This window comes from Sabethes cyaneus, chromosome 2, assembly GCF_943734655.1.
Source record: "Sabethes cyaneus chromosome 2, idSabCyanKW18_F2, whole genome shotgun sequence".
NCBI classification, from domain to species: Eukaryota; Metazoa; Arthropoda; class Insecta; order Diptera; family Culicidae; genus Sabethes; species Sabethes cyaneus.
Window position 1 is genome coordinate 31,577,360 of NC_071354.1, and position 18,240 is coordinate 31,595,599.

An 18,240-nucleotide genomic window follows, 5' to 3' on the forward strand; every position below is an offset into this window, starting at 1 on the left:
CAGAAACCTTAACCAATCTTACATTTCCCGTCCGTCGATATCCATCGTATCGATACGTTTCCCGTGAGCGTAGAACAACCGATTGGATTGTGGATCGAGCGTTAGCGCAGTGATACCTTCCAGCTTCGAAACCAGCTCCTTCCGTTGTGATCCGTCCAGCTTGGCACGGATGATAGTTTGCGCTGGTCCAACGTCAGTCCAAAACAGCAACCGTTTCGTCGGATGCAGTGCCAAACTACGAGGTTTCTCCGAGCTGCCAATGTCCACGTTCCCAATCCGATCGATTTCACCATCTAACCTGTTGAGTTCAAAGTTTAAGCAAAAGGGTAAGTTCGGATTAATCACAAGAATTAGGCATCCGCGCGCATCTACTTACATCGTTATATTGATGGTGTTCGTGTGGGAACAGCTCCAGAACAGCAACCGACCAATGGGATCGATTACCATATCGAAGGGCGAGGAGGCAGGGTCGATGAACACTTTCGCTACGGTACCGTTGTCAAATGCTCGCCGAATGATTGGACCACGGCCGTCGATCTGGAAGTAATTTTGTCGTTCGTTAGTAACTACGTTTTCTTCGATCAAGAAAAGGGAAATTTACTAAATATTACTTTTTTGGTTTTATAATTCTTTTTCGTAAAGAGCTTTCCCATGGGCGATCCTTTGGTATGTTCATAGAAATAGCCCCAAAATGTAAAAATAATTGCATCTACACAAAATTATAAAGCGAATAGAAAAAGCAACATTTATAATAGCGAATGACCCGTGTGTATTCGAGATATCAACTACAACAGAAATAAATACCATGAGATATGTAGTATGTACCACCTTTTATCTATCACAAAGGTGGCAGAGAAAATTTATCTAGGAGATGTAACTAAAGTGTTTTTGTCTTGGGTAAAGTGGTTCAGGGTAACTGCCAAATTAGTCTTTTAAAATTTTTTACTTTATTGACTTAAATGTGGTCAGTTTGTAAAAAAGTCGAGGTTTTACTCATATTGAAAGAAACCAATATTTCTAAGCTTTTAACACTACATGAAGATTTTGAATGTCAACAAAATCTTCGACATGGTTCGAAATTGCTTGTTAACCATTTCGATTAACCGTCAGTTGGTTATCCCTATTACGATACAGTTTCTTTTATTTTTTACCAGAAAAAGCTGGCCATTTGTCTGCACAGGTGGATTGGAATTTACACCGGGAGAATTGTGGACTGCGAAAACTATCGTGCGATCACCGTTCTAAATGTTGCATTTTGGGCATTTATCAAGGCGGCTTCGTTGAACGACGCTCAACGACAGACCAATAACTTAGGCTTCGGCAGATCCTTAACTTCAAAGCTGCATATGATACCATCGAGCGCATGGAAAATTTAAGAACGAGAATAGCTTACCTGGAAAGCTGATCAGACTGATTGCGGCTTGGATGGATAGTTTGTAGCATATAGACTTATTTTCAGCAGAATTCGTGCTTACTGTGGACTTCACAAGCAACTGAGGTGGAACAGACTAAGCTTCCGTCTACCCTGTACAAGACGCTCATTAGACCGGTTGTTCTCCACGTGCATGAAATGTGAACAATGCACGAGGAGGATCTACGACTGCTCGGAGTGTTTGAGTGCTGAGAATGATCTTCAGGCGGCAAGGACATGGTGTCCAAGGAATTGAAGAGCTGCAGCTCACGACCGACCTAATTGTAGAAATTTTGTTAATCAGCCTATATCTTAGAACATAAAGCCAATCAAGGGAGTAATAGGAGTGTAACACTGATCCGCATCATTGTAAGAGGTGTATCTCCGTTTACGTTACGGAAAAGAAAACGAAAGTACCGCGAAGCTGACTAGGTATATTACGCTAACATAATACATATTCTCATTAATCCAAACTAAAATTTACAAACCGAAGAGTTGGCAAAAGTAATTCTGTGAGCTGCAAAGTGCACCATTCCAATAATATTTTAAAACTAGCAAACGTGCAGTTCGTTGGTGGTACAAAGGGGTAAGCGATGTCATTAAAGCAAGGAAAAAGCCTTACGAAATTAAAAAATACGCCACATGGACATCCATCCAAAATTCCAAACTTTCCGCGATTGTAGAGTAAAAAAGTTTGGAGGCGTTTCTTAGCGGAATAGATAACAACATCTCCACACCACGATGCTTCGGTCGGTTACGCCTGCTGTTACCAATAGCACAAGGTTTCTTTTGGGTCCTTCCGACAGAATTGCAAAAATGTCGGGAATACAACGTGCTCGCGCATCACATTTTTTTTTGATTTCAAAGCAGCATACGATACAGTCGATCGAGACCAGCAATGGCAGATAATGCACGAACATGATTTTCCGGATAAACTGACGAGACTGCTCAGAGCTACATTGGATCTAATAATCGGCTTCGTGCGCATCTCAGGGACACTCTTGAGTCCCTTCGAGACACTATGAAGGTTGCGTTGGAACAAAGTGAGTATACTGAGATTTTGATATCATAGCCAGGAAGTTTGTGTAGGCGGAGGTAATCTACGCCAAACTGAAAGCGGAGTCTAGGAAGATTGGGCTAAAAATAAATGCACCGAAGGCCAAATACATGCAAGAAAGACGCTCAAAGAACACAAACGTCACGGACGACAACGGTTGTCGGTGATGAACTAGAAGTGACAGGTGAGTTGTGTATTTGGGATCGCTGGAGACCACAGACAGCAACCCTAGTTAAGAGATTCAGCGGCGCATTCAAGTGGGAAGTCGGAGCTACTTTGCCATTCGCAAAACGATACGATCAAGAAGCAGCGGCCGTACAAAGGTGACAATGTACAATACCCTTCAGATCAGTAGTTCTTTATGGACTGTAACATGTAATGCTGCTCACGGAGGACATACGCGCCCTTGTCGTGTTCGAGCGGAAGGGGCGCGAACGATATTTGGCGGAATACAAACTGACCAAACTCGTGACTTTAGTCATGACCTTGAAATGCGGTCAGGCATATATTAATATTTTTTTTGAAACGATGATTCTACAATTGATGAAGGGACGGTAAGGGAAAGTAATGAAGAAGGATTTTTTTCCGGGAATGAAGGGGAAGGGTGGAAAGGAAGGGGGGGGGGGGTAATAGGTAGCTATGCTTAACAAGTTGTCGTTGTGACTCCTATCTTTTGTCCAATGCTGGAAGGTGCATGGGTCGAACCAAGCTGTAATCAGAGATTATAACCGGATTTGAACCCACAACACCTGCCAGGGCGTGTCGCTCACTGGTACCCGTGTACCTTTGAACCACAGAGGCGCTGGACAAAAGAAGTCTGCACAACCCCCCTTATTAACCATAGCGACATGGGTTGGTCTATTTTTAGACACAAATTGTGCCTCTTCCTCCACCTACTGTAGAAACCACCGACCGAGCGCCTCTGTGGTTCAAAGGTACACGGGTCCCAGTGAGCGACACGCCCTGGCAGGTGTTGTGGGTTCAAATCCGGTTATAATCTCTGATTACAGCTTGGTTCGACCCATGCACCTTCCAGCATCGGACAAAAGATAGGAGTCACAACGACAACTTGTTAAGCATAGCTACCTATTACCCCCCCCCCCCCTTCCTTTCCACCCTTCCCCTTCATTCCCGGAAAAAAAATTCTTCTCCATTACTTTCCCTTACCGTCCCTTCATCAATTGTAGAATCATCGTTTCAAAAAAAGGAATACAAACTGAAAGCGGAGAGTGGCGGTGGCGTATGATTCACGAACTCTGGCATCTGGCAAAAATAGGTAGGCTACGGTAGCCTGGACACGTCGTAAGGATGCCGGATGACAGTGCCACGAAAGCAGTTCACTTCAACAACCCCACCGGCACCAGGAATCAAAAGGGTTCAACGTGCTAGATGGCTCGACTAGGTCGAAAGTGATTTGTAACCTCTAAAAAACGAGTGGGAAATTGGCGACGTGTGGTCCAAGATCGAGTTAAATAACGACGACTGCTTTAAACAGCACGATCTCGGCTCTATGCCACTGATGATTATGCAAGCAGTAATAGATTCTTGACAACCAAACGATGTGCGGTGGTAAGTTGTTAGCAGCGACCCAGTTGAACAGCAGAGGAGAGATAGAAGCGTTGGTAAATCAATATTACCATTGATCAGTTTTGCTATAAAAATTGCACATTGCCATTTTCGACGGCGCTTAAGGGGGCATAGTACTTTTTCAATTTAAAAAAATCGAAATTTTTTTTATTGATTATTTCGAAAGATTAACATTTTTACCATATGTGTTTCAAGTCATTTCGATGAATTCCAAAAATTGACAAAGTTACAGCTATTTGTACCGCGCATGTCTGGAGCGATTACACAGCGAATAAAAACTTCAACGTCGTTTTTCTCGAAACCAGGTTTTGAAAGTCGGTACCATAAATATCTCAAGAACGGCTGAAGCAATTCTCATGATTCTTTCTTTGTTTCAAAGCTAACAAAATTATCTAGTGTTTGACCCATCCTTTTTTCGATATTAAAATTTTTGTATTTTTTAGAAATGTTTAAAGTCAATTTTTTCGGCTAAAAACCTTACTTTTATGTTTGAATGTCCGCCATTTTGTTATGCGTTCGAATTTTAAAAAAAGGATGGGTCAAACACGAGATAATTTAATATTCTTTCATGTCGTATTGGAATTTTTCAATTCGGATAAGCCCCCCAGCGCCAATCCATGGTACCGTAAATCATGTTTTTTTCGAATGGTCATGTTCAAGGAGCCGTAGGAGAGAGGGGAAGAGGTTCACATATGCAAACAAAAGTGCAAATATTAGTATAAAGTGCAATGTTTAGCAAGCAATAAACCCAAATCGATTCGCTTTTCGCGTTATCGAGAAAAAAATATTTGAAATAAGGCAAAAAACATGGTGTAAAAAGTACTATGCCCCCTTAAGTGTGTCAATTCTGAGTAGACAGCAGCGATCGGGATACGGTGATAGATTAACGGAGTCACGCCGGGCAGACTCGCGTAATGCAAGTGGGACAAAACTTTTTTGGGTACTTTCAATCCGCAAATTCCAGGTCAGCTGAAACCAAATTTTCCAGTATTGGACCATTGGACCGAGATTAAACCAAGCTGACATATGGTTCCTGATATAAATGCGGTGTGATGTAAGTGAAAAGTGATAATCGAACAAAACTGGCTTTAAAATACGGTGAAACGTCATAATCTCACACATGGCAATACTGATTACGAGCTACTAGCCAAACAAATCATTCAACTTGGTATGCAGACGATGGCAGTCATCTATGGTTGGAACTACCAGATACAATTTGAGGTCGTCAGTATACGCCAATTTGCAGCCAGATGCGAGTAACAATGTGACACCGTTGAAAAACATCCTAAATAACAGGGGTCTCATGCTGCTTCCCTGTGAAACTCCTGAATTATTAGAAAATTCCGAAGACATGCATGCACCGAGCTTAACGCGTAACATTCTATCGTCTAGGTACGAATTCAACCATTCAACGAATCTACAAGCAGCACCAAGTCGCGATATTTTACACAGAAGGATCTTGTGATCAATACGATCGAAAGTTGCTTTTAGATCAGTGTAACTGACATCAATTTGTGCCTTCTGATCCATATGCAATATGCACGACGAAGTAAACTCTAACAAGTTGGTACAAACGGAGTGACCTGGGATGAATCCATGTTGAGAGGTAGAGATGAGATTCTTTGTACTTCTCCCGTATGACACCACTCTTTATAATCTCGAATAGCTTAACGCCAGCCGACAGACTAGTGATGTTACGGTAATTTTTAGCCTTTTGCCGGCCCCTAGATTTTACACCGAAAGCATAAGGGATTGCTTCCATGTTTCGGGAATTTTCCCTTGTGCAAGAATTGTTGAAAATACTGCATAACGTGTCTGCTAGCACCTCAGCGCATTTATTAAAAAATATAGCATGGATTCCATCGCGACCTGCTGAGGACATATATATGCATGCTAATAAATCGTATTTGATGCGCAAACCTGGCATATCCGTACTATTTTGCAGGCGATATACGTGAATACGATAATATCCGATTAAAGGTGACTCGCCCCGTACTGCTATACAATTCTGTGCTGAATCGTTTGTGTGTCAGTTATTGTCAGTTCAGAGAAAAATTCTCATCGGGCGATTTTGAACGAAAAAGAAGAAGCAACCCCGCAGTTGTCAAACTTCTCAAACACTGAAACAAAAACGCCGTTATAAATAACACGTGATACACTCATAATTGGAAATGCACAAAAATAAAATTTTCGCGCAAATCGTCACAAAAAATTTTATTCCGAAGAACTAACGTCTGTTTTTTTTTTCATTTAAATATAGAAAAACGTTTATCTAGTCACATATTGCCTTATTTTACTTACTCACATATTGAAAAAAACATCACGTCGAAATTTATTTGTTTATAACATTCAAACTACCGAACCGATTTTAATGATTTTGGTTCCAAATGAAAAGTTTTCCGATGAAGTTTTTAGGGAAAATATTAAGCTGAAGCCAAGGGGTCGGTCACTCGGCACAGCCGTTTTTATCTTAGGCGGCTTGAAACAAGCTGAACTGTGCCGATGCTGTACCGAAAGTGCCGAACTGCAAGATTTGTTAAATTCGTTATAATCTGATAGATCTGGCAACCGTGCGAGATGATTTTGACAACTGGCCGTGCTCCCATTTCATATGTAAAATTGAACCGAAGGTGTGTAAAGCCCTATAAATGTTATTTTTATAAGGCTTTAGAGGTGTGCCGCTTGATATCTCTGGAGTGCCGCGGTACAATGTGCTGAGTGTCCGACCCCTTGGCTGAAGCAATAAAACGAAATACACTTCTAATTAAAAATACGCGTGAATAATAATCTTTTAATTATATTGGATTTGGTGTAGGCCAAAAATAAATTACCCATAATCCGTACCTATTCAGCTTTTTACGAGCCATACTGGTTGACGTGTTCGTAATAGTTGAACAACATTTTTGACATTTCCCTAACACATCGCACGTTTTCTTTCCTAGGTCTATAGAACAAGACAAATTTTGATATTTAACTTTTGTCATACAAATAAGATTCTAAGTTGAATTTATATTTTATTAAAATTATGTACTTCTTTAGACTTGGATTTAAGAAAGAATTATCTGATAAACAGTGTAGAAGCCAGGCAGGATATAATTTATTAGGTAGAAATATCTACGCCTTCTGGAAAAGAATTTTTCTCCTATTGTCGAGAGCTTCAATGTTGAGTAGGTTGCAGTGGTCTTGATACGGCGGAAGCACTAAAGGGTTTCACCAGGGTAGAAATCTCAAAGCATGCCGTAAGAATTTTGTTTGTACTGCTTCCAACCTGGAGGATCAAATTCCAGTGAGGGGCTCCAAACTTCAGCAGCATACTCTAGGATAGAACACACAATAGAGAAGTACAGGGAACGTAAGCAAGATGGATATCTAAATGCTTTGGATACCCTAAATATGAAGCCCAAATTTTGATTGCCTTTAGATATTAAATATGAGTAGTGTTTCCGAAAACAGAGGCTCGTATCAAGAAGACTTGGGAGTTCTTTGATTACATTTACCCTTTCCAGTTCGTTGCTGATGCGCTAGTTTCATATAATAGGTTCTTTCAAGCGACTAAAAGAGATGATCGAACACTTGCGCACGCTAGTGGAAAGCTCATTCTTTAGACACCAGTCTGCAAAAATGTCGATTAGTTTTTGTAGTTCACAGCAGTCTTCAATTGATTCGACCGGCACAAACATTTCAAGATCATCAGCGTACAGCAATCTGGATCCTCGTGGAAGTACAGCACAAACGCCGTTAAAGAATAAGGAAAACAATAGCGGTATGAGCTTACTTCTTTGTAAAACGATACTGAAAAACATACAGGACAGTCCATCCGCTTGCCGCAACCATCTGCGTGATTCAAAAGGACACGTGGGTGTCCCCGAAACGCGCACGTAGCACATCACTTACTCCAGAGTAGCGTTGATCAGCCGCGTCAGTTTATCCGGAAAACCGTACTCAATGTATAAAAAGCTTACTAAATAATAGTCCGCCATCTTGGATTTCAAAATGGTGTCAAACATCTATTTTCGACTACTGGCAGTTAGCTCCGATCTAAAAAAGTCTGTATTGCAAGGTTTTTCATGAAAAATGCTAAATAATAGTCCGCCATCTTGGATTTCAAAATAATGTCAAACATCTATTTTCGACTACTGGCAGTTAGACCCGTTCTAAAAAAGTCTAATTGCAAGGGTTTTCATCTAAAATGCTAAACAATAGTCCGTCATCTGGGATTTCAAAATGACGAGACTTACAAAGAACGCATGAGACTATTTTGCAAGATGACATTTAGTATCAGTGATGAAACTGACCGTCACCAGCCCCGATAGGGGTAGCAAGTACATGTAGTTCACTACGAGTTGAGTAGGTTTTTAAACTACTGCACGATTTAGTTAGATACTCTGTCTAGCTCACAGCAGCTCTATGTTTGATTCTAATGGGATGCTTTTTATAACCTTTTCCATGTCAATAATTCGTATTTACATTGCTAACTCTAAAAAATATATGTTTGTGTCGTTGAAATGTATATTTTAAATGTGCTTTTTAAATTTTTGAATTTTTGTGCGATTAAATGTATATTTTTGCAGGTTATGACTAAAAATAATTCAGCGTGTACGCATAATGTTTACGTGTTTCTTAAGACGAATTTGTATCAGTGTTTTACCAGAACTGTCAGTTTCGGTTGTCAGAATGAGCGCAAAACGCTAATTTTTCTCTGAACGGACAATATCATTATTTACGATCGGAAATCAACTTGGGCGCATTTTATTAAGCTTTAGTTATGATTCCAAATGTATTAAAAGTTATTTACGACAACTTTCATACACTACGATTTGGTGTTAACTGCGAATATTCGGTAGCGACGCCAGCCTCGATTAAATCTCGATTAAATCTGCCGAAAGAAAACGTGCTGGACGAAGACCCTCTCGAGAACTGTTGGAACACCACCAAAACAACCATTAGTAATATAGCGCGGAGCACCATCGGGCACGTGGCGCGGAATATGCGGAACGACTAGTTTGATGATTAATGTAATGTAATGCGTAATTAATGTAAGTATGAGGAACATAGCATTCATCGCTTACACCGCACGCGCAGGCGTAAAAGACACAACCGCCGGTGCTGCGTGCGGACATTCTGCTACCCACACAATCGCGCACGCACATCCTCATATCGTCTTCCTGCAGAGTTTTTTCCCGAGTCACTCGTGGGTAGTCAGCTGCCCGTGAGGTGGTGGTGACGCATTGGGGTACAAATTTTGCATTACTTTTACTTTTCTTCTTAATCTTCGCCCTCGATTCTACGAGGAGTGCGAACCGTCGCGAGCAATCGGTATCAACAGATCAGGTTGCAACGACGAAAGACGAGCAACGACTGTAGCTGTTAGCTAAACACACATTCGCAAAAGCTCGTTGCATTGCATGAAGAAATAAGAGTGGGAGTTTGAAAGCGATGCTTATGCCGGCGTGTTCTTTAGAATGAGTACGCGTGTATAAGAAAATTAGACTACACGAGTGTGGACTTCGCAACACTGATGCCACACATCGGAACGTGGAAAAACACAGACAGAAGAAGACGCAGCAATTTCAAACCTTCCGAAAGAAAAAGCGCTGCCTGGAAGATCAGGAGTATGCGGAGTTGGAGCGACTGTATTGTTTTCAGGAAACGTGAAAGTTATACCACAAGCTGGTCCCCCAAATGGTTTGTGCCGCTAACCCAAATGTATCCGTATAAAAATGGTAGTATTTTAACGGACGATCCTGACGTGACCGAAAGTAGGAAGCAGCACTACGATGAATATCTGAATGGCGCCCAGGTGGAGAACCATGGTGCTGGGGTAAACAAGCTCGACGTGCGAAAACGAAAAAGAGGTGCCAACCCCAACGATAGACGAAGTTAAGGAGGCCATCATGCATCTAAAGTACCAGGAATCGGCTGAGAAAGATGACGTTGGAGCGAAGCTTATTAAAATGGGACCAGAAAAACTGGCTACTTATCTACACTGGCCAATTGTTAGGATTTGAGAGACAGAACAGCAACCGGAAGCGCGGAAAAATAGGGTTATCTGCCCAATCTACAAGATGGGCGACAAGTTGGGCTTTGAGAACTATTGAGTGATCCCAAATAATTTTCTATCATCAATTGCGAACAGATTTGTGGGAATTTATTGAACCGACTTCGTTGAAGGACGGCCAACAACGGATCTAATTTTTACATTGCGGTAGATCCTCCAAAAGGGCCGTGATTACAGAGTTTCATACACCATTTGTTCGTTGGCTTCAAAGCCGCATATGATATCATCGACCGGAAAGAGCTCATCAAACTGATTCAATCTAATGTGGATGATACACAGTGCTGTGTTCGGATTTCGGGTATATTGTCGAGTTCATTCGAATCACATAAAGAGCTTTGTCAAAATGAGAGTCTCTTATGCCTGTTGTTCAACACAGCGCTACAAGGTGTTATGACCCGAGTGGATAATAACACGAGGGGCGCGATCTTCCACAAATCCTATCAATTCGACTGCTTTGCCGACGACATGGATATTATCGGCAGAACATCTGTGGCTGTGACCGAACAGTACACCAAACTAAAGCGCGAAGCAGAAAAGATTGGGTTAAAAGTAAATACCTCTAAAACAAAGTACTTGCTGGACGACGGATCCAAGGCTAACAGACGTCGCTTGGGCAGTAGTGGAACGATCGACAGCGATGAGTTTCAGGTAGTCGACGAATTTGTCTACCTTTGCTTAATGGTAACGGTGGACAATGATACCAGCTGTGAGATTCGGAGGCGTATTACCAGCGGACGTCGGACCTAGCGGACTCCACAAACAATTGCGGTCGAACAATCTGAGCCCCCGTACAAGGTGCACACTGTACAAAACAACGTTAGACCAGTTGTCCTCTACGGAAACGAAACGTGGACACTGTTAGAAGAGGACCTACGAGCACTCGGAGTTTTCGAACGTCGGCGGCGTACAGAAGAACGGACTATGGAGGCGGATGATAAACCATGAACTCGCACAGCTCTATGGCGAACCCAGTATTCAAAAGGTGGCTAAAGCTAGATAGATACGATGGGCAGGGCATGCTACAAGAATACCGGACAACTACCCTGCAAAGATACGTGTTCGTCTCAAATTCGGTAGGAACAAGACGACCAGGAGCGTAGCGAGCAAGATGGTTAGACCAGGTGAAGCGAGATCTGGCGGAGAGTACTCGGTGTCCGAGGAATTGGAGAGCGGTAGCCCACAACCGAGTTAACTGGAGAAACCTTATTCAACCTTATTAGGACGGCAAGCCACTTAAGAAAGTAAATAAGATCTCAAACCATGCGCTTTCATCGGGACCAGATATTCTATTTGTATGATGCAGTTTTTATTTTCAATTCAAACTTTCACCAGTAAAAGCAAAAAATCTTGAATTTCCCATCCTCGAAACAAATTAAAAGTAAAAGTTACTCACCCAGTAAACGTAACGCGTCAGCACGTCGTACTCCACAGCCCGGATGTTCTTCCCCGTCACCGGTAGCGGAACATCCGGTGAGTCCGTAGTGTTCGGCATAAATCTCCCAAACGAGTTTCGCTGACTAAAGATGATGTAGTTCTTCGGTGGACTGCAGGAAACTCGATTAGCATTCAGCGTGTAGTGAGTCGGACAAGCACAGGTCATTTTGCGTTGACCCAATGCCAGGCAGAGATGCGTGCAGCCTCCGTTGTTGGTTCGGCACTGGTTCGAACCGGACTGTCGATTCGGATGAAACGCCAACAGTGAATTGGTGTACTTAAGGTTCGCATGAACGATGGTTCGGTTTTCCCCGGAAGTTTTGTTCGCCCGCTCGATTTCCCCAGTGTTCCAATCACTCCAGTAGACGAAGTCCTTGTACAGGGTTACAGCGTGCGGAACGAATGGATTGTCGGTGTCGGCTTTCACCAGCACTTTTCGCCGGTTGCCGTCCCATTCGGCGCTTTCGATCGCCGTTGGCGAGCTTTGGCTTGCCCAGTACAGGCGACGGGTGTCCGGATCCAGAGTCAATCCGATTGCTAAGTTTGCTGCAGAAATTATGGTTTTCAGTTCACTGCCGTCCATGACGGCTCTACGGATGGAGTCGGAAGGCCATTCTGCCCAGTACATCAGTCCTCGGCGAGGTTCCAGAATTAAGTTTCTCGGTTCTTCGATCCCCTTCCAGATCAGGATTCTTCGACTGCTTCCATCCAGCCGAGCCACTTCGATTCTACGTGCTTCCGCATCGGTCCAGTAGATGTTGTGCGCCAACCAATCGACGGCGATTCCTTCCGGTTGAATTAATCCGGATTCTACGATCTTTTCCACATTAGAACCGTTGATGTAAGCTCGCGATATATGTTTCTGCTTTTGACTTGCCCAGTAAATACGGCGATCGGCAATGTCTACGTCCAGATAGTGTGCGTCGATTACACTTCGAAACGGAGCATAATCCGTGTGATTGTGACTATCAATTGAGATCCTTCCAATGCTCCCAGTATCGTGTCTCGAAAACAACAGAAAAGCCGATGGGATGAAGCACGTTCGATTGTCACGATCAAGCTCGTAGTCGATCTGACACCGACAAACGTAATCCTTTGGTCGATTTAAACAAAGCTGCGAACATCCACCGTTCCTCGTCACGCAAGGATTCGTACCTTTAACGTCGTGTAGTTTCGAAACTTTAAGACCCATCAAATCAGGAAAGGCCTCAACAATCACTGTACGATCGTTTCCATTCAACTTATTAGCTCGATCGATAGATCTACGTTGCCAATCCGTCCAGTACAGATAGTCCCCTAACAGACTCAAACCAAATGCGTGCGGTAGATTCTCGGATAGTATTACGTTCCTTCCGGAACCATCCATATTAGCAACCTCGATTCGATCCAATTTGGCATCACACCAGTAAATCTTTCGAACTTCAACATCTAACGCAATCCCATTAGGCCATCCCAAATTCTGCTGAACGATCAGCACCCTCTCAGTGCCATCCAGGGATGCTCGTTCAATCTTCGGATCTTTCTCACTCCAATCGCTCCAAAACATCCACCCGAGCGTCGGAGCTAACGCGATCGCACGCGGTTCTTCGAGGTTCTCGTAGATCAACACTCGTCGAAAGGCACCATCCAGCCGACAAACCTGTATCCGATCGGTACCCGTATCGGTCCAGTACAGGTTGCGTGCCAACCAATCGACAGCCAGCCCGTCCGGGCTTTGGATCTCAGTGTTCACCACCTCCACCATTCCGGTTCCATCCGGGCGAACTTTCTTGATTGCGTTCGACCCTTCGTCTGACCAATAGATGTAGTTATCCACTGGATCGTAATCGATTGCAATTGCGTAACGGACCTTCCCAAGCTGCAACTGAATGCTGGTGTAATCCGGAGAATCTAGCGATATTCGACTGACCTGCGTACGCTGAACGACGAACAGCATATCCTGTGGTCCATCAGCGCATTGAGTCTTCGATAGAAGCTTTACTCCCGTAGGGCAGGCACAACTGTAACCTGCCATGTTGGTTGATAGCAAACAAAGATGGGAACAGTTACCATTGTTCCGTCGACAGGGATTATCTGCTGCTGGTTGAAGCCGCGCATCCCAGGCGTGAACCGTAATCGGCACCACCGGACTATCCAGGATCGCTTCATGTCGCCCACCGGCGATATTGTAGTAGTGAAGCGTCCCATCCTGCCAATCCGTCCAGAAGAGATAATTCGGAGCAAACGTCAAACTGTACGGATAGTCCAGATTATTAACCAACGTTCGTCGATTGCTTCCATCCAAATTCATCACGTCCAGAAAGTGCAGATTACCATCCACCCAGTAGATCAATTCGTTCTCCAGATCGACCGCCAGCCCGTTGGGCCAAAATATCCGGTCGTGCACGAGGACAACCCGCGACTGCGGGTCCCCATCCATGCTGGCCCGTTCGATCTTCGGACTTTCGCCCCAATCGGTCCAGATCATCACCCGTCTGGCAGGTACTAGAGCTATGGCACGTGGCTGATCCAGATCGCTCCAGATCAGCACCTTCTGGAACTTACCGTTCAGTGTGGCGACTTCGATACGATTCGTTTCACCGTCGGTCCAGTACAACTTGTCGGTATACCAGTCTATCGCTAGGCCTTCGGGTTTGTCCAACCCGTTGGATATCACAGCAGTTTTGTTGACGGCCTGCAGTGGTGCACCACTGGAAGCGGCCGCCGGTCCTGGGCGCAGCTGAGCGCACTGGATCGTCTCCGAATTGTGCTCGGTGAAGCACACCAAACCCCGCTCGTAGTAGAAATCCATCGCCGACGCCTCGTTCAGATCCTTGACCAGAATCTCCACCGAGCAGGTGGTGTTCTGCTGGATGGTCACATTCGCCAGCCGAATGTCGATGTACGTCGTGTAGAGCAGCTGGTTGGTGAAGCTACCGCCGCTGGCCGCGCCTGCAAGGAGGGAGAAAAAAAACGGAAATCTGATAAGATCTTGTTCGTGTAATTAGTCGTCTAGTTTTTTTGCTCTACTGAATTGCAACTGACAAGAGGGAGAATAAAATAGAGGATTTTTCGCGGAGGGATTTTAGATACTTTAAACAAATAATCACGTCGACATCGTCGACGACAAATAGCCGATGGGAAAAGAGTAGATTACCGCAGAGGAACAAAACGGGTTGCCTATTTGCTCTGACTGATTAATAGCACGACACGGAGGGGTGAACCCACTTGAAGGAAGGTTGTATGTCCTTTTATGGGCGTAGCGTAGCGCAGCGCAGCTGCCCGAAAGCACGTAGGGACATGCATAATGTTTTGAGGTAGGCACGAATTACACCAGTTTGTCAACCGTGCCGGTGCGTGAGAGACGCGTGTTGCTAGCGTGTAATTGAAATTTTAAAACCTTTTTCACAGCCAGTGGAGCGCAACGGTCGGGCACGTTTCGTTGTAACAACGCAATCGAATGAATGCAAGGAGGATTGAGCTTTTTTGGAAAAAAGATTTGATAGGAAATAATCGTTTGTTATCTCAATCAAATATTGGAACAGATATAAATCGTTAAATTTATGTTTTGTTTAAGAGTTGTACAGGCAAATCTACAGCTACTTCTTTGACAAAATTGTTTTTCCACAAAATTGTTTCATAATAAAAAAACAAATTACGTGAATCTACAACGATTCAAGTAATAGAACTCATTGGTCAAACAAGTAACAGCAAAGTGCAGTGTCATTTGTCATATTTTCAGTTGATAAATTTGTTTGTTTTAAAAAAAGTTTTTATATGAGCTAATCCTAATGTACTTCTAGCTATTCGAATATTTATAGTTAAAAACTCTTTTATAAAGCTGTAAATCCGATAGATGACTCTTGATTCAATGCATATTACCTAGTATCAGAGTAATAATTTTGTTTAAAAATTTGCATCTAAAGTTCATTTGAGGAAAATTGAAAAAAGGCTGAAATTTGACTTAAAAAACTTATGGATTAATTGTTTTATTTCTAAAAAGTTGAATCAAGTTCCCCTTCTAGCCTTTTTCTTTAGTTTACCCTTAACAATTCAACCACCAGTACGTATGCCTCAAACGGCCTTACTTCCGGGCCCGGACTTCACTACTTGTGGAACCGCAGTAATGCCATTGCACAGTGATCCAAAAGGGCGAAAAACGGAACTTTTGTCCTAGTGTCTTTTGCTTTCATTTTAACATTTATGGTCTTCAGCACTTTTGTTCGTATGGATATCCTTCTTAATCTAAAACTGTCAAAAGTTAATCATTGCTTATTATATTGAAATATAGACATAGTTTCTTCGACAAAGCTGTAAATATTGTAAAAACAAGCAACTTTGCTGAAAAAATAAAATTTCTATCTTTATCGAGTGCTGAACTATACGGCATATTCTTTGAAATTTCTTTAAAAATTAGTTTTTCAAACTTAGCTTTTGTTAGTTGCATTTTACAAGGATACAATGTTCTAAGCAATTATCGAAGCTCGCAAAACACACGTTTTTGCAGAAGACCGCTAATCTTTGGGACTTTTACTTTCTAAGTTATCATATATTCAAGCTTTAAATTTCCATTGCTTCTCGAGCCTATGGGGTAGAATGGGGCAAGTGGATTTATGAAATCAGTGCTTCATCTTAAAACTGAAGTCGAGTGCTATAAACTTGTATGGGTTTCGCTTGTCCCCAACCATCCAAATGAGAGTACGGCAAGCATACGTTTTATGTGTTTCGCGTTCGCTAAAGGCTCGATAGACGTCTATTTTTTGTGTTCGTACATAGACACATGTGTGCTTCGGCAAAGTTATGGAAAATATAAAAGCAAACAACTTTGTTAAAGAAATGGCATTTCTATCTCTATCGAGTGCAGAGGTATAGAGCATTTTCCTTGGAAATTCTTTTTTACATTCTTAGCTTATGTTGGTTGCATTTTACAGGAATATATGGTTCTAGGCGATTACTGAAGAACTCAAAATACACGTTTTTGCAGGAGATTGCAACTCTCTAGGACCTTTCCAAAGTTATCGCTTTTGGCTCGTGAAGTTAAGGAAAAATAAAGCTTGAATAAGCAATAACTTGTTAAGGAAAGGCCCTAGAGATTTGCAACCTTCTGCAAAAACATGTGTTTTTAGTCTTTCAATAATCGCCTAGAACTATAAACTCTTGTAAAATGCAACCAACATACACCAAATATGAAAAACTTATTTTTAAAGAATTTACAAAGAAAATGCTGTATAGCTCTGCACTCGATAGAGATAGAAATGTTATTTCTTCAGCAAAATTGAAGAAACCATGTGTCTATCTACGAACACAAAAAATGGACTCAATAAAGATAGAAATTTTATTTCTTCAGCAAAGTTGCTTATTTTTATAATATTTACAACTTTGCCGAAGAAACTATGTCTATATTTCCTAACACAAAAAACTTATTTTTTTATTGTCATTATAATAGCAATGACTGACTTTTCACAGTTTTAGATTATTCATACGAACAAAAGTGCTGAAAACCGTAAAGTTCCACTTTTCGCCCTTTTGGACTACAGTGGCATTGTGATTGTACCATTGTTTGATCGACATTGACAGGTGACACTTGCTACGTCAGGCCATAAAAGTTAATCAACCTCATGCTGCTCCAGAAAAGGCAGCAATCTCCTTTGAAGGTATTCCGTTTGATAAATTTCCTGGTTCATGTTTACAGGAGTTACAAAAGCACCGCTGCAGTCACTGCTTGCCAAAGGAAAAACAGCTTTTTTTGTATTTTTTCAATTTTACGGGAAATTTTGTCCGCTTGCACGAAGTATAAAATTCTTATGCTGAAATTTGTCCGAAAACGGTCTTGCAAGTACGTTTTATCATCCATAACGATGCACTCGTCTTTCCGCAGCAAATTCTCGTCGAACTGTTTCGGTACCAACTTACCCTCTTCATTTCGTTCTGGACACAAAATCTCTCGACGATAGCCTCGGTTTCACCACTTTCATATAAGTTTCAAGATCAACTACCTTTACTTTTCTGTCCCTTCCGGGTTCCCAGTCGATAGTCATACGGGCTCCGAGCCGTATCAGAACAACACACATCGTCGATTTTGGATAATTTAATAGCGCAGCTAGTTAAATTACCAGCGGCTAGTCCGGGATTTTCATTTTGATTTACTTAAAAAAATAATCTGAAAGTTCCACAGAACTTGAATTTGAATTACTGAGAAACATAGATATATTAAGACTACTATTTTTTTTATAAATTGGCCTATTGAAGACAATGAATTAAAGACGATGACAATCATCGGTGCAGTGAATCGTCGAAGTAAATTTTAAAATCATCAACATATTAGCAGTCTGAACTGAACCCATCAAGGCTTAGAATCTGTGCCTGTCAAGAGCATAGGCAGCGTCATTAGCCCTTTAGTCTGCAGACGGCCTTCGCTTTTGGAGCTTCAGAGCCACGTGTAAATTTTTTTTTGAATTTGACAATATTAAAAATGTGTTCGGAACAGATTTCTTGGCGTTTTGATATTAATATCACAACATTCTGATAATGCGTTCACAAGTTATCTTTCAAAAACAAACATTCAGGAAAATCCTTCAGAAATGTCGAAAGTATTTTCGTGGCTTTCAAGGCAGCATACGCTACAGTTGAGCGCGAACGGCTATGGCAGATAATGCACGAAAACGATTTACCGGACAACCTGACGCGGTTGATCAAAACGAGCCTGGAGTGGAT

The 18,240-nt window shown here is 42.3% G+C and overlaps 2 protein-coding genes across 3 annotated transcripts in view; one reads left to right on the top strand and one right to left on the bottom strand.

Moving 5' to 3' along the window:
• The window catches only part of LOC128738567 (uncharacterized), a 146,247-nt gene that overhangs the window by 3,895 nt on the left and 124,112 nt on the right, over window positions 1-18,240 (top strand). The window lies entirely within an intron of this gene.
• Window positions 1-18,240, bottom strand: part of LOC128738566 (low-density lipoprotein receptor-related protein 6) — a 118,401-nt gene that overhangs the window by 2,858 nt on the left and 97,303 nt on the right. For both annotated transcript variants that reach the window (XM_053833804.1, XM_053833806.1), the window contains exons 3-5: window positions 11,507-14,478; window positions 377-537; window positions 23-298 (exon numbers count right to left, since the gene is read on the bottom strand). In XM_053833804.1, the coding sequence (XP_053689779.1) occupies window positions 23-298; window positions 377-537; window positions 11,507-14,478 (3,409 nt within the window). The remainder of the gene's footprint in view (window positions 1-22; window positions 299-376; window positions 538-11,506; window positions 14,479-18,240) is intronic.